This window comes from Erpetoichthys calabaricus, chromosome 18, assembly GCF_900747795.2.
Source record: "Erpetoichthys calabaricus chromosome 18, fErpCal1.3, whole genome shotgun sequence".
Taxonomy (NCBI): domain Eukaryota; kingdom Metazoa; phylum Chordata; class Cladistia; order Polypteriformes; family Polypteridae; genus Erpetoichthys; species Erpetoichthys calabaricus.
The window spans coordinates 12,814,752-12,834,057 of record NC_041411.2 but is presented as its reverse complement, the minus strand read 5'-3'; the positions used below and the strand labels follow the sequence as shown (position 1 = coordinate 12,834,057).

The window sequence follows — 19,306 nt, the reverse complement described above, 5'->3', positions numbered from 1 at the left end:
CTATCCCTTCTCCCTATCTCTACCTATCCCTCTCCCTACCTGTCTGTCTCTACCTATCCCTCCTCCCTACCTCTACCTATCCCTCCTCCCTACCTCTACCTATCCCTCCTCCCTACCTGTCTAGATCTATCTATCCCTCCTCCCTATCTGTCTAGATCTATCTATCCCTCCTCCCTACCTGTCTATCCCTTCTCCCTATCTCTACCTATCCCTCCTCCCTACCTGTCCCTCCTCCCTACCTGTCTGTCTCTATCTATCCCTTCTCCCTATCTCTACCTATCCCTCCTCCCTACCTGTCTAGATCTATCTATCCCTCCTCCCTATCTACCTATCCCTCCTCCCTACCTGTCTATCTCTACCTATCCCTCCTCCCTACCTGTCTATCTCTACCTATCCCTTCTCCCTACCTGTCTATCTCTATCTATCCCTTCTCCCTATCTCTACCTATCCCTCCTCCCTACCTGTCTGTCTCTATCTATCCCTTCTCCTACCTGTCTATCTCTATCTATCCCTTCTCCCTACCTGTCTGTCTCTATCTATCCCTTCTCCCTACCTGTCTGTCTCTATCTATCCCTTCTCCCTACCTGTCTGTCTCTATCTATCCCTTCTCCCTACCTGTCTATCTCTATCTATCCCTTCTCCCTATCACTACCTATCCCTCCTCCCTACCTGTCTGTCTCTACCTATCCCTCCTCCCTACCTCTACCTATCCTCCTCCCTACCTGTCTAGATCTATCTATCCCTCCTCCATCTGTCTATCTCTCCCTCCTCCCTATCTGTCTAGATCTATCTATCCCTCCTCCCTATCTGTCTAGATCTATCTATCCCTCCTCCCTATCTGTCTAGATCTATCTATCCCTCCTCCCTACCTGTCTATCCCTTCTCCCTATCTCTACCTATCCCTCCTCCCTACCTGTCTGTCTCTATCTATCCCTTCTCCCTATCTCTACCTATCCCTCCTCCCTACCTGTCTAGATCTATCTATCCCTCCTCCCTATCTACCTATCCCTCCTCCCTACCTGTCTATCTCTACCTATCCCTCCTCCCTACCTGTCTATCTCTACCTATCCCTTCTCCCTACCTGTCTATCTCTATCTATCCCTCCTCCTCCTCTATCCTACCTCTCTCTCTCCCCCCCTATCTCTATCTATCCCTCCTCCATCCTACCTCTCTCTCTCTATCCCTTCCCCTATCTCTATCTATCCCTCCTCCCTACCTGTCTCTCTCTATCTATCCCTTCTCCCTATCTCTATCTCTCTATCTATCCCTCCTCCTCCTCCATCCTACCTCTCTCTCTCCCTCCCCCTATCTCTATCTATCCCTTCTCTCTCCCCCTATCTCTATCTATCCCTCCTCCCTCCCCCTATCTCTATCTATCCCTCCTCCTCCTCTCCCTCTCTCTCCCTCCCCCTATCTCTATCTATCCCTCCTCCTCCTCCTCTATCCTACCTCTCTCTCTCCCTCCCCCTATCTCTATCTATCCCTCCTCCTCCTCCTCCTCTATCCTACCTCTCTCTCTCTCCTCTCTATCTCTATCTATCCCTCCTCCTCCTCCTCTATCTCCCTACCTCTCTCTCTCCCTCCTCCTCTCTATCTCTATCTATCCTTCTCCCTATCTCTACCTATCCCTCCTCCCTACCTGTCTGTCTCTATCTATCCCTCCTCCCTACCTGTCTGTCTCTATCTATCCCTTCTCCCTATCTCTATCTCTCTATCTATCCCTCCTCCCTATCTGTCTAGATCGATCTATCCCTCCTCCCTATCTGTCTAGATCTATCTATCCCTTCTCCCTATCTCTACCTATCCCTCCTCCCTATCTATCTCTTCTCCCTATCTCTATCTCTCTATCTATCCCTCCTCCCTATCTGTCTATCTCTATCTATCCCTCCTCCTACCTGTCTATCTCCCTACCTGTCTATCTATCCCTCCTCCTACCTCCCTACCTGTCTGTCCCTCCTCCCTACCTGTCTGTCTCTATCTATCCCTTCTCCCTATCTCTACCTATCCCTCCTCCCTACCTGTCTGTCTCTATCTATCCCTTCTCCCTATCTCTACCTATCCCTCCTCCGTACCTGTCTATCCCTCCTCCCTACCTGTCTGTCTCTATCTATCCCTCCTCCCTATCTGTCTAGATCTATCTATCCCTCCTCCCTATCTGTCTAGATCTATCTATCCCTCCTCCCTATCTGTCTAGATCTCTATCTATCCCTCCTCCCTACCTGTCTAGATCTCTATCTATCCCTCCTCCCTACCTGTCTATCTCTATCTATCCCTTCTCCCTGTCTCTACCTATCCCTCCTCCCTACCTGTCTGTCTCTATCCCTTCTCCCTATCTCTACCTATCCCTTCTCCCTACCTGTCTATCTCTATCTATCCCTTCTCCCTATCTCTACCTATCCCTCCTCCCTACCTGTCTGTCTCTATCCCTTCTCCCTATCTCTACCTATCCCTCCTCCCTACCTGTCTAGATCTATCTATCCCTCCTCCCTATCTGTCTATCTCTCTATCTATCCCTCCTCCCTACCTGTCTATCTCTATCTATCCCTCCTCCCTGTCTATCTATCCCTCCTCCCTGTCTATCTCTATCTATCCCTCCTCCTACCTGTCTATCTCCCTCCTCCTGTCTATCTCTATCTATCCCTTCTCCCTATCTCTACCTATCCCTCCTCCCTACCTGTCTGTCTCTATCTATCCCTTCTCCCTATCTCTATCTCTCTATCTATCCCTCCTCCCTATCTGTCTAGATCGATCTATCCCTCCTCCCTATCTGTCTAGATCTATCTATCCCTTCTCCCTATCTATCCCTCCTCCCTATCTGTCTAGATCTATCTATCCCTTCTCCCTATCTATCCCTCCTCCCTATCTGTCTAGATCTATCTATCCCTTCTCCCTATCTCTACCTATCCCTCCTCCCTACCTGTCTATCTCTATCTATCCCTCCTCCCTGTCTATCTATCCCTCCTCCCTGTCTATCTCTATCTATCCCTCCTCCTACCTCTCTATCTCCCTACCTGTCTATCTCCCTCCTCCTGTCTATCTCTATCTATCCCTTCTCCCTATCTCTATCTATCCCTCCTCCCTATCTGTCTAGATCTATCTATCCCTCCTCCTATCTGTCTAGATCTATCTATCCCTTCTCCCTATCTATCCCTCCTCCCTATCTGTCTAGATCTATCTATCCCTCTCTCCCACCTCCCTATCTATCTCCCTCTCCCTTCTCCCTATCTATCCCTCCTCCCTATCTGTCTAGATCTATCTATCCCTTCTCCCTATCTATCCCTCCTCCCTATCTGTCTAGATCTATCTATCCCTTCTCCCTATCTATCCCTCCTCCCTATCTGTCTAGATCTATCTATCCCTCTCCTATCCCTCTATCTCCTACCCCTATCCCTCCTCCCTATCTGTCTATCTCTATCTATCCCTCCTCCTACCTCTCTATCTCCCTACCTGTCTATCTCCCCTCCCGTCTCTCTATCCCTCCTCCTACCTCTCTATCTCCCTACCTGTCTATCTCCCTCCTCCTATCTGTCTCTATCTATCCCTCCTCCTACCTCCTACCTGTCTGTCTGTCTATCTATCCCTTCTCCCTATCTCTATCTATCCCTCCTCTCCCCATCTCCCTACCTGTCTATCTCTATCTCTACCTCCCTCCCCCTATCTCTATCTATCCCTATCTATCCCTCCCTCTCCCTATCTATCCCTCATCCCTCCTCCCTACCTGTCTATCTCTCTCTATCCCCCCTCCCTATCTCTATCTATCCCTCCTCCTCCTCTCCCTACCTGTCTATCCTCCTCTCTATCTATCCCTCCTCCTCCTCCTCCCTACCTGTCTGTCTCTATCTATCTATCTCTATCTATCCTACCTCTCTCTCTCTCTCCCTACCTGTCTATCTCTATCTATCCCTCCTCTCCCCATCTGTCTATCTCTATCTATCCCTCCTCTCCCCATCTCCCTACCTGTCTATCCCTCCTCCTCCTCTCTATCCTACCTCTCTCTCCCTCCCTGTCTATCTATCCCTCCTCCTCCTCTCTATCTCTATCTATCCCTCCTCCTCCTCCTCCTCCTCTATCCCTCCTCCTGTCTATCTATCCCTCCTCCCTCTCTCCCTACCTGTCTATCTCTATCTATCCCTCCTCTCCCCATCTGTCTATCTCTGTCTGTCTATCTCTATATCTCCCTACCTGTCTATCTCTCTCTACCTGTCTATCTCTATCTATCCCTCCTCCTCCTCTATATCTCCCTACCTGTCTATCCCTCCTCCTCCTCCTCTCTATCTATCCCTCCTCCTCCTCCCTACCTGTCTGTCTCTCCTCCTCCTCTCCCCATCTATCCCTTCTCCCTATCTCTATCTATCCCTCCTCCCTATCTGTCTGTCTCTATCCCTCCTCCCTCTCCCCATCTGTCTGTCTCTATCTCCCCTCCCGTCTCTCTATCCCTCCTCATCTCCTTACCTGTCTATCTCTATCCCTCCCTCTACCTGTCTATCTCCTCTCTATCTATCCCTCCTCCCTATCCTCTCTACCTGTCTATCTCTATCCCTCCTCCTCCTCTCTATCCTACCTGTCTATCTCTATCCCTCCTCCTCCTCTCTATCTATCCTACCTCTCTCTGTCCTACCTGTCTATCTCTCTCTATCCCTCCTTCTCTCTATCCTACATCTCCCTACCTGTTTCTATCTATCCCTACCTGTCTATCTCTATCTATCCCTCCTCTCCCCATCTGTCTATCTCTATCTATCCCTCCTCCTCCTCTATCCTACCTGTCTATCTTTCTCCCTATCTATTCCTCCACCTGTCTATCTATCCCTTCTCCTCTCTATATCTTCTTACCCCCTCTATATTTTTTTTACTGCCCTGAGTGGGTTTTGAACCCACGGCCTCCGAGTTACAGAGAAGCCAGTTTAACTAGTAGAGCCACTGGGGCTCCACTTGCTGCTCAGCCTTAGCAAGCTGATAAGTTGGCCCTTTGTGGGCGGAGCCAGAGGCGGGCCCTCACCACTTATAGACCCAATTGGCCTCACCTGTCAAAGGGGATCCTCTGGTGGCTCCACTGGTTAAGCATGGTGCCTGCTAGCTCCAAGGTCCCTGGTTCAAATCCCACAGCAGGCCATTGGTTAAGGGAGGACCAAGCTGCCCTCAGCAAAGAAGTGGAGCAGGAATCTGACCAAGAGATATCCGTGTGTTTTATAATTCTGCTTCAGCACTGTAGCTGAGAAGTCATGTTCCTCTCCTCTTGTTCTGGGTTTGACTTATTGCCCCTTTTCTTTGTTATGAATTTCATATCTTCACCATTTGTTTTTAAGCCCCCTCTCTGACCACCCACACCCCAGGCACTTTCCTTGTTATAAAATTATTCCATTTCTTTTACTGTTGTCCTTCTCCCTTCTCTATAGGCACTGTGCTCTAGTGTACTTCATTACTCCCCTTTACCATGAGGATTGTGTAGCTCCATGTTCCACCATCATCTGCCAGACTTTGCTCTAGGTCAGCTTTAATGTTTATCAATATGTGATGTGAAGGAAACCAACATCTCGAACTGGATATCTTGTCATAGAGGAGCTGTGGCTTTTCACTACAATTAACTCTGCTTTAGCTAGCAACTTGGACTTGAACTTGTGCCTAACTCCACTCTTTTGGAATAAAGGTTACTAAATCAAAATAAATAATTCCCACTTGTTACAACTTAAGAGTTAACTGAAACAAAACTAAGCCAAGTGCAATCAAGTTACACACAGAAAACAGAGATGGGCTGAACATGGAAGGTGAGCTAAACAACAGGACATGGAGAGCAGTGTTTGTGACACTGGATCATAAAGCCAGTCCATACCTCTTCAGTGGTCTCCTTGCTCCTGTCCCAGGAATGAGGTGATGACAACATTTATTGCTGTAGCACATTTTAATACACAGTACGTTGCTCAAAGTCATTAATAAGATGCTAAGACTAATTGCAATCATTTGTTTTTTCAACCAACAAAGACGACACCATTGCGCCCCACTTCCCTCTTTGCTTCTTGTTTCTCACGCCAAAGGCAGAACATTAGAACATTAAAAGAGCAGATAGGGAAAGTTGTGTGGAAAAGTTACAACAAAGGAAAATCCCCAATGACCGACTCCTATAAGGCCCTGGCCGATCTCGTTGGTGGAGGACATGTTTGTCTGCTGCGGCTCCTGGCTCATCAAGTCCCTTGTGTTGATCAAAGTCAAGCCATTAACTGTCCCATTTGAACCGTACCTGAAAAGAATCACAACTGAATCTGACAAATACGCACTCCACTATTCTCCCTCCGCTTCATTCCTTGAGAATGGATAGATGTGGACGTTGCCATCTCCAGTACTGAGCCACTTCGGAAAGGACATGGTGTCAACTCCAGACTTCACAATGGCTCCAGGTTGTGTTTCTAACAAAATTAAACTTGTAACACTACTTTCAGCCTATGACCCATCTTTCTTTTTAAATGTCTTAACTTCATCCCCCCCCAAAGGCAAAACCAAAAGGTTTGTGCATCTCGCTGTAGTAACAGAGCCCTTTACCTCCTCGTCCCGGACAGACTCCACTCGTGTCGTCCACTGCGAAGTGCGGGTAGAAAAGTTAGCCAAAATAACATAAAATAAAGCAGCACAGCATTAGAGGGCTAGCACAACGAGAGTTTTATATTAACTGACAGTTGGAATTTTAAGTAAACGACATTGACCTCAGCGTTTACATTTGCAATGCATGTAATAAGAAGGTGCACTGCATCCGTCATTCCAACAGATGGCCTCTCATACATTTGTAATAATAAAATGATTGTGATGCCGCTTCTGTCGGAAGGACAACAGAGCAAGCTGATGGACACCCCGACACTTGTTGTTATTTAATTACTGCGGAGGGCTGTGGAGTTAACACACACTTCAGCTTCTTACTACCAGCACCCTATGAAAAACACGGGGAGCCGTGGGTTGCAGAGCAGCCAAGCACAGTGCGAGAAGTAAGAGGACGTCGCTGACGTCTGCACCGCTGTGCTGGATCAAGAGGAGCATGAGGAGCAGCGCCACTCCGCTTTATTAAACTTTATTTCTTCTACAGGTCAGAGGCAATTTCAGCAGTCCACTCCCACCTTCATTTTGGCAGACAGTTCATTGCAATACAAAGTTACAAGAAATGTTACGGGATTTTAAAGAAAGAAAAAAAAAACAACATTCTTAGTGTTTGACAGACCTTAATTCTAGTGTGACTAAACAAAATGGAGGAACGTCGTCACCTCTGCCGCCACTCCGCTCACCGACGAGCCCTTGTGCTTGCTAAGTGACACCAGTGGTGACTTCACCAGGAGCTCAGCGTTCAAAAGAGGCCACACTGTGTGAAGAGTGGAGTGCGTTTCAAAAGAGGACAACATCCAATAGTTAAACACTTTATAAGAAGAAAATGGAGAGAAAAGGAAGCAGTTGAGAAAATCATCCAGCCCTCCGATTGCCAGTCACACATGAGAGCACCATAACGCCCGTCTAATTAAAAAAACGCCAGCAGTACGGAAACAGAAGCACGTCACCCAAAAGTCAAAAAAAAAAAAAACCAAAAGGCGACACCTGAAAAGTTGTGCGTCCATCAAAAGGTTTGGTCCTTCCTCAAGATGGTCGCTCTAAACGACCCTCCTACGAGATAAGGCAGCAGCCGCCCTCTGTCACCTTCCTGAGACTACGCAGCCCATAAAGAGCCGGCGGAGACATCAAGCGAGGGCCCAGAAGGTGACGACGTGTGAAGTAAAAGCTGGCCTAGCGCGGCGTCCAGTCACCTCAGCACAGCAGGGTCCCAACTCCCATCAAGGCACTGGAGTGACAACGGTGGGCTACTCCGACACACGGCTGCCACTTGACACTCACGACGACATAAAAATAGTTTCTATATAAAAAGATGTGCCACATGATCTTACTAGAAGGCTGGGTCCATGGTGTAAGAGTTCAAACCTGGCCGGTGCTCCGCTGGTTGTCGCTGCTGCGTTTAAAGTTTTCTTTTTTTATTCCTAGTGACAATTGTGGAATTATAAAAAAAATTTACAAAATTACAAACCTGCCACAAAATTCACCCAAAACAAAGCGGACACGTTGGTAACAGGAGAGTGGGGTCTTTGGTCGCAGGTCTCACCTCATTCAGCCCCCCAGTGGCCGGGCTTCTTCCCGTCACGTCCCGCACCTTTTGTCAGGTTGGGTCTCCCTTGCCTGGTAAATCGCTAAGTAAATTGATAGAGCGGCTCATGGACACGCACGGTACTAGAGAAGGGGGGGGGGTATGGGGGGGCACATCAGTTCACTTGCCAAATTTCTTCTTCTCCCTAACAGACCAACAGGATAATGAAGTTACAAATAAAAAATAACTAATAGAACTCTCATCATACCTAATCCTATTTCTCCCCTTTTCCTCAATAATTTCTTGGCAATGATGCATCCCCCCCCCCCCCCAAAAAAGCCCAACAAATCGGCCTTAACGTCACCAAGTCTGCCCCCGCCAGTCTCCTGTCACTGTATGATGAAGCCAGGCTGTGACGGAAGGCGAGCGGGTCTCTGAGGTAAAGCTGGCGGGTACTGGGGCACAAATGGAGTGGGGTAACCCTGGGCCACGGCGTGACTGGGAAACACGTGTCCTGTTCGTGGTGGGATTGGGGGATAGGGTGGGCTGGGGTACGACATGTTGGGTGGACCTGCCACTGCTGCAGAACCAGCGGCCGCGATGAAGGGCGTGGGCTGACCACCACTGACCGCTGGAGGCGGAGGAGGTGCCCTCCTAGGCATAGGAACGGGTGGGGTGCTGCTGTCCACTTGCACAGCCGGGAGCCCAGGGGTCACAAAAGTCTTTTCTGGCACTTTAAGAACAGGCAGCTGTGGCAGACGAGGACCCTTCAAGACCACCTCCTGCAGCTTCTCGATTTTCACCCTCCGCAAGTGTGCCAGCTTTCTCTTGCTCTGGTACTCATCGATGAATGCGTCCAAAACGGTTTCGCCTTCCAGAAAGCATTCTGCCATGTTCTGTGGGAGAAAGAAAAAAAAAAAACGATTAACACTCAGCCTGGCACGTGGAACTCGATGTGCCCACAGAAGCCCTCGTTTCTTTTCAACATCGGTGCGAAGTTTTGCATTTGTGGGAGGAAAGCAGAGGAGCAGCCGAAGTGTGAAGAGTGCAGTCTGTGCGGCGCTGCTGGAGTTCATCAAGCAGACATCTCGACACACTTCATCTGCTCTGACGAGCCGAAGTGCCCACTCGTGCCAGGCTACATTTGTAGGAGAGGTTAAAGAAAAAGCACCAAGGTTTATGTGTGTGTGTGTGTGTGTTTTTAAATGGTGACCCTGCTGTTGTCGCTTGCCTGCCCCGTTGCCATCCACACTGCCTCTTTGTCCAACGCTCTGATCTCTCAAGGCAAGAAGTTGTTCTTTTTGGGTTCCTAGAATTGCGGAAGCTCCTCACTGGGCTCCAACCCTTAATGGCGTCACGTCTGACTTGTCCTTGTAGCTCATGGCGGGCAGTTCTGAGTGCTTCAACAACCAGCCTGTGATTCTCTGCACTTCCAATCTTGACCAAACCCCCCCCCCCCATTACAGTAGTCGGGGGACGCTCTGCTCATTCTCTCCGCTGGCTTGGCGTCAGTCTGTTCACTTGCTCTGAGCCAGCAGGTGGCACTGGTGCTCAAAACTGTCGCACCCCACAACAGAACTAACACCCCACCGAGACCCCGAGGGTCACAATTTTGGATTCCAAAGTGTACCTCGTATGTGTGGTCTTAGAGAGCAGCCACTTGGTCCAAATTAGCCAAAGGGTGAAGGACGGCTTAGGAAACGCACAGACAGCCAATGCGTATTTATTATTAATATAATTTACGTTTATCATTAATGATTACTCCTGATTCAAAGAAACAGATCAGTAATCAACAAGCTTCCCCTGGGGACATGCAGCTCTATGACGAGCCCCCCTTCTGAATTCAAGCAGAAGGCATGGGGGGCACACTGTTAGTCACACTTCACTAGACTCGTGCCAGTCTCTGAAGTCTGCCAAGCGACTGTGTTTGTCTAAGAAGCAGCTCAGAACACGCGAGATGCCAGTCAGCCAGTGGTCTCTGTGCCAGTGCAGAGGGAGGTTTCCATCACCAGCCAGCTTTGCACGTGTGCCCATCTTTAATAAGATGGCGTCCTTCTAGTGTGTTAGCCTGATTTGATTGATGCTGGACAGCAAAGTAAAGATGGCCGTGCAGAAAGAGGAGGCCGCACAAACCGAATGCTCGTGTCAGGCTGCCCAAAATGATGCCCACTTTAAACTAAAGACCTGTGGCTCCCACAAAAAGGGCCCGAATGCAAAAACCTGAAAGAACAGACATAACAGCATGAGGGATGCCCCCCACCCCCCAGGGCACTCACCTCCGTCTCCTCTTCAATTTTTGCTCCTTCCGTCTGCAGCAGTGCCAGGAGTGTGTCGATAGAAGTGGCGCAGGTCTGATTATCTGTAAAAGCAGAACAGAACATTTAGAAAGCCACTTGACCCGATTCTGAGCCTGCTGGGACGCCAGGCCATCGTATGACCCCCCTGACATACAGAAACCAACAGCAGGGATTGGACCCTGGACACGAGCTCAGGGAGGGGGCCACGCTAACCGCTGTGTCGCCATCCTGTAAAAAAACACGTGGAGTGATCTGGTGGCACAGCTGGCCTGTTAAAGGGCCGCTCGAGTCCTCCTCCTCCTCTGCCCATGGCACCCGAGTGACCCGTCTGAGCAGGAGTGGCAGGACTAATTACCACTAAATGGGGTCCTCGCAGCAAAGCCAACGGGTGCCAAGTATTCAAGCAGAGACTTGGCTGCGACAAGTGCAAAAAGTGCATGGTGCCCGCCAGAGACCCTCCTCGCTCACCTCAGTTAGTCATCACCTGCAGTCTGACCCTGCACTTTATTAAAAAGCCCCTCCATTAGTCAGTGTGATTAAGTCAAGTGAGACCACCACACTGGAGAGTACAATCCGAGTGGAGGTCCGCGCCCCGCATGTCTTCTCCAGGTCATTTGGATCTCTCTGTGCCAATGTGTGCGTTAGGCTGGCCTTCAACTCTGAACTGGCCCACCGTGAGAGCAAATGCACTTCAAGTGGGCTTCGAGATGGACTGGTGGTGTTCACTTCACCGTCTGTCTGGACCAGAAAATGGAGGATGGCAGGAGACGGAGAAAACCACAGCAGGAAGAGGCGCGAATCTCAGTGTGGTCTTTAAAGAGACCGTGAAGACCACCTGACGGCAGCATCTGAAGATGAACATTTAACGTACAGTGAGAGCAAAGACCCCCACTGCTGAAAACATAAGGGAGAATGAGAAATAAGAACAAAGTGACTCGGTGGGCACAAAACAGCGACCTCCACCAAAAGCCTCAGGCTGCATCACTGCAGACGTGACCCTGGGGACACAAAACGGCACTGTGCTGAGCCACGACAAGGCCTGGCGCGTCAAAACGGTTTTAAACTGCGGGTCGGTTACCATGGGCACCCGGCAGCCCACTCCTCGAGGAATCCAAGCAGACAAAGGTCACCCTTCAGGCTAAAACGAACGCCCACCCAGGTCACCACAAGTGGCCCGCACCCACACAGCTGTGCCTCACATAATGCATCATGGGAATCAGCAGGGCTCTAGTGTGTGCATGGGGGGCTGCATCTCTACAAACCTGAGCACAATGGACGATACGAGACACCCAAACGTGGAGGAAAATATGTGGTGGGGGACCTACAGATAAGGCCACCGATTAGTAGCTCGAGAAAGACAGCAAGTTAGTTAGACAGTCAGCAGTTGGCATCCATGAGCCTGCGTAACACGCCGTGAGGTGCGGCCTACCCAGCTAGTTGGCCAGGAGACACGACAACATGGCCGCAGCGTAAGAGACCTCGACCACTGGGTCACACTGCTGTCGCTCGCATCAGTAGGGGGCTGCTGCTCTAACAATCGCACTCCATTCACCTACCCTAACTCCCCCCAAAATAAACTTGGAACACTCTTGCTCATTTCACCAAGGGGGACCACAACATGACAATGGCGCTTGATTTGCCGGGGTGGGTCACAAAGACATTTAAAAGGGATACAGTGGGTGACAACGCCAAAAACAGTTGAGAAACACCTCAGTAGTGGACAGAGCTGGTCACCAAATGGCAACGGCCGCACCCAGGGAGGCCTGTAGGAGGGGGGACTGCTGGTGGTCCTCTCCCTGAAACCAAACTTTGGCTTTGCACAAACACACAGTGCGAGTGGGACATATGGAGACACATGCACACCACAGTCTACTAAATAATCCGCACGGCTCTGGCGCCAGTCCGACATATTGGTGTACACCGAGCTATTCAGGGGTCAGCTGTACACGTCCCCCCATCACAGGACTTGTTAACGCTCTGCTAGCGGGTACTGCACTGACAAAAAGACTAGCAGCATCCTCACGCACACCGCCAACAAGACTCGACTTTCTCCTGTCCCGTCGCCCCCTTTCAGACCAGCAGCTTTGAACACACGTACACCGTGTTACTGGCGAGTTGTGGTGGGCCGAGGCAGCAGTGACTCTCCAATCAGGCTTTTTGAGGGTAGTCTCACCTGTTTCTGCACACGTCCACACACAAAGACGTCACCCTGAGGACACACATACTTCAGCTGATAAATGTTTCCCACGGCGTGCCCAGTGTCAGCCATATTGCGACAGGACTCGTTATTCGTTAAAACGTTCACAAACTTCGATATCAATTTTAAAAAATCTCATCTGGCATGTGGGGAGCACTCAGGACGAGGATCAGTCGTAGGGAGCGTGACTTACAGTGCAGCATTTGAGACTGTTAACCACGAAATCCTCCTGTCACGTCTCTGCTGTAGGCATCTCTGGCTTAGCCCTTCTATGGCTCACATCTTATCTTTCTAATATGCAAACAGTTTGTGACACTCGGCCGACAGAAATCCTCCACCTCACCTGTGTGTCGCGTGGTGTCCATTACTTTTTCTACTTTATATCCTTCCTTTGGGTCCGATTATTCGCAGACATGGCCTTAACATCCACTGTTATGCAGACGATATCCAGTTATATCTTAGTACAGACTCTCCTCCCAGCACACTCACTGACTGACTGCATCACTGATCTTAAGCTATGGATGGAATATCACTTTCTCAAAGTTAATGCCAATAAAACTGAAGTGTCACTGGTAGGTCCAAAATCCCAGCTTTCTAAGGCATCCAATTTCTCGGTTTCTGTTGAAGGTCCAATCATCAAACCTGCTCCTGTTGTCAGAGATCTTGGTGTTTTGTTTGAGTTACACATCAGGTCTCTTTACAAAATTTCATTCTATCATCTCCATCACATTGCCCGCCTCCGTCCATTTCTGTCCTTGTCTGATGCTCTGCTTCATTGTTTCATAACGTCTCGTATTGATGACTGTCATCCCTCTTCACTGGCCTCCCTGCACAATCTACACAGAAGCTACAAGACATTCAGAACTCCACAGCCAGAGTCCTCACCCACACAAAGTGTTTTGCTCACATCTCCCCTGTTCTCTCCCAGCTTCACTGCTTACCGGTTCCATCAAGGATTAAATTCAAGATTCTGCTTCTCATCTTCAAAGCCCTCCATAACCTTTGCCCCCCCCCCTCTACGTCACTCAGCTCCTTACACTCCTTGTCGCTCTCTCAGGTCCTCGCGCAGTCATCTCCTGACTGTCCCACACACCAGACTCTCCACCTTGGGAGGACAGGCAGGTCCTTCAGTGCCATAGCCCCTCAACTCTGCAACTTTCTTCCTAAGTCTCCGAGTTTGCTCCTCTTTCTGCACTTCTGCACTGAAAACTTTCCTCTTTTACAAACTTTTGTCATCTGTGTAATTGTTTTTTGTTTTTTTTTTTTTTTACTCTGTATGTAAAGCGACCTTGGGTTTGTGAAAGGCGCTCAATAAATGTAACATTATTATTTTTATTATTATCATCAATTTTAAAAAATCTCATCTGGCATGTGGGGAGCACTCAGGACGACAATCAGTCGGAGGGAGCGTTAGACTGGAACTAAAACTCAGACTACCACCGTTTGGGCCCTCAATACCGCAACCAAAGCAAATGGCCGATAAACTCAGAAAACCCCCTCATTACTGATGGCCTGCACCCCTCATGAAGCCTCTGACATTTACTTATTTGGCCGACTCCTTTAGCCAAGGCGACTTACGACATTTAAATTTTGGTCCAACTGGTTTTCCAATTGGAGCACTAGGCCGGTCATGTGACTTGCTGAGAGTCACAGTGTCAGTAGCAGGACTTGAACCCAAAACCTCAGGCTGTGAAGTCCAAAGCCTAAACCCAACTGCACCCCACTGCATTTTAAGTCCTGGTCACGTCGAAGCAACAATACCCCAAGTAAAGTCTCACTCTCATCTTTGGGTGGGGGGGCTCCAACTTCCCTCACCTCCACAATGACCCAAATGCATCCCAGTTTTGGGAACTCTATGAAATGGCCGTTTTTACACCACTGCAATAGCGAGAGTCAAAAGAAGGGGTTGGGGGATTTGAGAGAAGAGCGGAGGTTTACTTCCGATACCAAAAACCTGGAAATGCTGGCACCACACCGTTTTTCAAGTTGGCTTCATTGATACTTTTCACACGTGCCACATAATCTTAGTCTGAGGTCGGGGTTCTCAGCTGGAAAAAAGTGGAGTGCCCTCTACACGGTGCTACCTCAGGAAATTACGGCGTCTCGGGAACTGCAGGTCTGACATTGTGGTCAGCAACACAGGAGCGCCGCAAGGGACTGTACTTTCTCCGGTCCTGTTCAGCCTATATACATCGGACTTCCAATACAACTCGGAGTCCTGCCACATGCAAAATTTGGTTGACGACACTGCTATCGTGGGCTGCATCAGGAGTGGGCAGGAGGAGGAGTATAGGAACCTCATCAAGGACTTTGTTAAATGGTGCGACTCAAACCACCTACACCTGAACACCAGCAAAACCAAGGAGCTGGTGGTGGATTTTAGGAGGCCCAGACCCCTCATGGACCCCGTGATCATCAGAGGTGACTGTGTGCAGATGGTGCAGACCTATAAATACCTGGGAGTGCAGCTGGATGATAAATTAGACTGGACTGCCAATACTGATGCGCTGTGTAAGAAAGGACAGAGCCGGTTATACTTCCTTAGAAGCCTGGCGTCCTTCAACATCTGCAATAAGATGCTGCAGATGTTCTATCAGACAGTTGTGGTGAGCGCCCTCTTCTACGCGGTGGTGTGCTGGGGAGGCAGCATAAAGAAGAAAGACGCCTCACGCCTGGACAAACTGGTGAGGAAGGCAGGCTCTATTGTAGGCACAGAGCTGGACAGTTTAACATCTGTGGCAGAGCGAAGGGCGCTCAGCAGGCTCCTATCAATTATGGAGAATCCACTGCATCCACTAAATAGTATCATCTCCAGACAGAAGAGCAGCTTCAGCGACAGACTGCTGTCACCGTCCTGCTCCACTGACAGACTGAGGAGATCGTTCCTCCCCCAAACTATGCGACTCTTCAATTCCACCCTTTTAAACGTTAACATTATTCAAAGTTATTGTCTGTTTTTACCTACATTTTTATTACTCTTTAATTTAATATTGTTTTTTTTGTATCAGTATGCTGCTGCTGGAGTATGTGAATTTCCCCTTGGGATTAATAAAGTATCTATCTATCTATCTATCTATCTGTCTACCTCAAGTGTAGGAGTGTTTAGTGAGGGGTAAATGGGACCACGAGATTGACAGGTGGATCGGACGTGCGTCAGTTGTGGTGAAGACAACGGAGCTGAAAGGCAAAACTCTCGATTTCCTGGTTGATGCACTTTGTGACCCTCACCTTTGGTCACGACTGAAAGGACTAGACCACGAGAACGAGCCTCCTTGGCAAAGGGTCCAGGCTCATGATGATTAGTGATGTCGGTGAGGAGCTCAGAGGGGGGCCGCTGCTTCTCTGCACTAAAAAGAGTCAGCTGAGGTGGTTTAACCAACTGGGAGGAGACCACCAGGCAGACCCAGGACACAATGGACAGATTATATTTCCCAGCTGGCCTGGAAATGCCTCTGTATCCCCCGCCCCCCTGAAGGAGATGCTGGAGCTGGTGAGGAAAAGGGACGCTTGGGGAACTTTGTGTAGACCGCTGCCTCTGCGACCTGGAGAAGCGATAGACGATGGATGGATATATCAACCACTTCAACATCCACTCCCACTGCACTGGTTTCCTCACTTGTAAAGATGGACACCTGGTTTGAGGAAACAGTGGCACGCTGGTCCTCTCCTACAACCCTGTGCTGCCCACCTCTGAAATGGAGCTCTAAAACAAGTGGGCTTCACCCAAAAAAATGAAATGAATAAAAGAGATCACCTCAGTTGGCCCGTCCCAGCACACAGATGGAGTAACAAATCTTAAAGTGTCAGCATCGGGACAAACAGCAGGAACAGACCTGGACATGCGGCCACCTCATCAAAGATTTAGAGTAATCATCATTAATAATCTTCACAGATCACAGACATCATCATCCAAGGGACTCCACAAATTTTGTTTCCAAGTTCCAGCGCAATGGCTACTCAAACCTCCTGCCCAACAAGAAAAACCAACAACAAAAAATGTGTGGAGAGGAATTCACGGCAGCCCAGGTGGGTAGGTGGAGTAGAGCCGAGCAAAGCACAGAAATACAAACAAAGTGCCTGGGCCTGAGAAAGGGGGCCGCGGACTGTGAAGCTGGAGGATACTCCTTCAAGCTCGACTGGGTGGGCTCTGCTAAGGTCACTGAGGGGGTCAGTACACGTAGAGCAGACTGAAGTGGACTTTGGTATTCATCGTCCCACCCACCAGACCTATAAATTATCTCAGGGTTTACCCCAACCCCCCCTGCAAGGTTTCAGGTAAAGGAAGTCGAGACAGGTGATCGGACTTGTGTGGTCTCTTAAATTCTTATCATGGGGGCACACCGCATGTTGGTCAGACCTGTGAGGAGTTCACGGTTCTCTGTACACAGCACGAGATGCGCAGTAGAAAACCGTCACCTTAATGCAAAGAACTAAGCGTGTACTAGAAAATGAAGACATCATCGGGGGGGGGGGATGAGACGGAGGGGGGGAGATTCGGGGGGGGAGAACTTCAGGTCTTGGTGCAGAAAGAAGGAAGGGACAACAACTGAACATCAGCAGAACCGAGGAAGTGCTCATCGACTTCAGTCGCACCAGTGTCTCCACAGCCGGCCGCTATTCAGAGAGTGGAGGTGTTGCTCTACTGCAAGTACTTGGGGGTCCACATCAGCGACAGGTTAGGGTGGTCTCAGAACACAGAGGAACTAGAGGAGAAAGGGCAGAGCCCTTAGGAGACTGTGCTCCTTTAATGTGGGTAGTGACATCCTTCACATCTTCTACAACTCTGTGCTGGTCTGGTACCATCACTTTAATGGAGGACCACTAAATCAACAAGTTAATTAAAAGGGCAGGCTCAGTTACGGGACACACTCTCTGGACCCCCAGGAGGTCATAGCATAGGAGGGAATGAAAACAAAACTGAGTGCCATGATGACCAACGTTGCTCATCCTCTCTGTGACCACCAACACTGAGGACTTCCAGCCAACCAATCACTCAGCAGAAGTGGGTCAAGAAACACAAGGGGGGCGTCTAGAAGGCCGACAGCAGGGCGTCTGTATAGCGCCTGACTGCGACTGCCAGGTCAGAAGTTTTCTTTCATCTTAGTCTTAGTTTCATACTGGTGTGTGTTCACAATCAGATAGATAGATAGATAGATAGATAGATAGATAGATAGATAGATAGATAGATAGATAGATAGATAGATAGAATGTGTGTGTGTGTGTATACATTTATTTATTTAAAGAGCTGCTGGCAAACAAAGCTCTATTGATCAATCAAATTCAAACCATTTCTGCCCTAAATGGCAAAGTAAACCTGGCACAAGCCCTCCTAGATTATCCCAAAGGCCAAAGTCCCTGGAAACATCAAGTCATAAATTGATTTGAACTCTGCACCGATACTCGCCTATTAATAACTAATGGCTGGCTGGTTAATGTTAACCCAGACCTCCACACCTCTTTTTTTGGGTGGGCTCACGTCATGTTTGTTCCGCAGAGTGCTTGCCTAGTGAGGCCTGTGCAGAGGGAGTTGTTTTAGTCTGTTCAAGCTGTGGCACCAACTGGCACTGCCCTCCTTAGCTCTGGCACAGCAAGTGAGAGGGGACACAAAACTAACTGTCCAGCGGCGTCGCAGCAAGAGCTACAGAAGCGCTGCACACAGGCACAAAGGTACCATCAGAAATATTACAACGTCAGATTTTTAGGAAAAAAACAAACTCGTCATGTGGCGTCACCAGTTTCTGCCATTCAAATGGGTCAAATTCTCTCGGGTTCACAGTCAGCCATTTGTCACCAGGTTTCTTCCCCACTCGCTCTGCTTGCCATCTCTCTATGCCACCCCAGCCAGCTTCGATGACACCGAGGACAGGGCTCTGTAGAGGACACGTGTTCTTTTGACTGAACGTGGCTCTTTAGGAGCTTGGCATCACCGTCCTGCTGCAGAATATGAGGTCAGGCCTGATCAGCCACCTCCCTGATGCGTGACGGATGAAAATCTGCTTGTACTTCTCAGCTGTGAGGTCTCCATTAATCCTCCAGACCTGTAAGGAGCCCCCGCTGTGCGTCACCCTTGGCTGCAGACCCTCATCCATGTCACTCTCGCCGCTCTTTTATGGGCAAACTGCCTACTGCCAGAGTTAAGAGAGTGGGACGTGCGCTTATTACTGCACACTTTTAATGCCTGCCACCTCCTGCTGACTCCCAGTCCAATCACATTAACAGTCATGCTGGTCAGGGCCCAGCTTCACAGTGCTGCACGTCCTTACCCATCATGCTTTGTGTCACTTACACGTCCTCATCCACATCTTGCTGCCTTTCAGCTCCCCATAGAGATTTGACTTCAACGTTCCATTCAGGGTTCACTGCTGGGCCTGAATGTGTAGCTCAGTTTAACATGTCCTCCAAAACGGCGTCACCATCTGGGCAACCTGCACCATCTGGTGGGCCATTCAGGCTCTCATGCACACTTTCTATACACTGCACTCATAATAATAATTCCATTACATTTCTATAGCGCTTTTCTTACTACTCAAAGGACCCGGGATGTGAATCTCCTTACTGTGAGGGGGAGGCGCTACCACTGCGCCACTAGGAGACACCCAGGGCATTTCAGGACCCTTCACTTGGCCATGACTTTTGTATTCACCATGGGACCCCCTTCCATCTTTGTATCTCCTCCCTCAATTTCTTCCTCCATTAGGACAAGACTAG

General features: G+C 49.3%; 1 protein-coding gene across 1 annotated transcript in view; it reads right to left on the bottom strand.

Moving 5' to 3' along the window:
• Window positions 1-7,164: 7,164 nt before the first annotated feature.
• vps37ba (VPS37B subunit of ESCRT-I a) overlaps window positions 7,165-19,306 on the bottom strand; it is a 51,870-nt gene continuing 39,728 nt past the window's right edge. The window contains exons 3-4 of the mRNA XM_051921109.1: window positions 10,381-10,463; window positions 7,165-9,000 (exon numbers count right to left, since the gene is read on the bottom strand). Coding sequence (XP_051777069.1) covers window positions 8,494-9,000; window positions 10,381-10,463 — 590 coding nt within the window. The 3' untranslated portion in view covers window positions 7,165-8,493. The remainder of the gene's footprint in view (window positions 9,001-10,380; window positions 10,464-19,306) is intronic.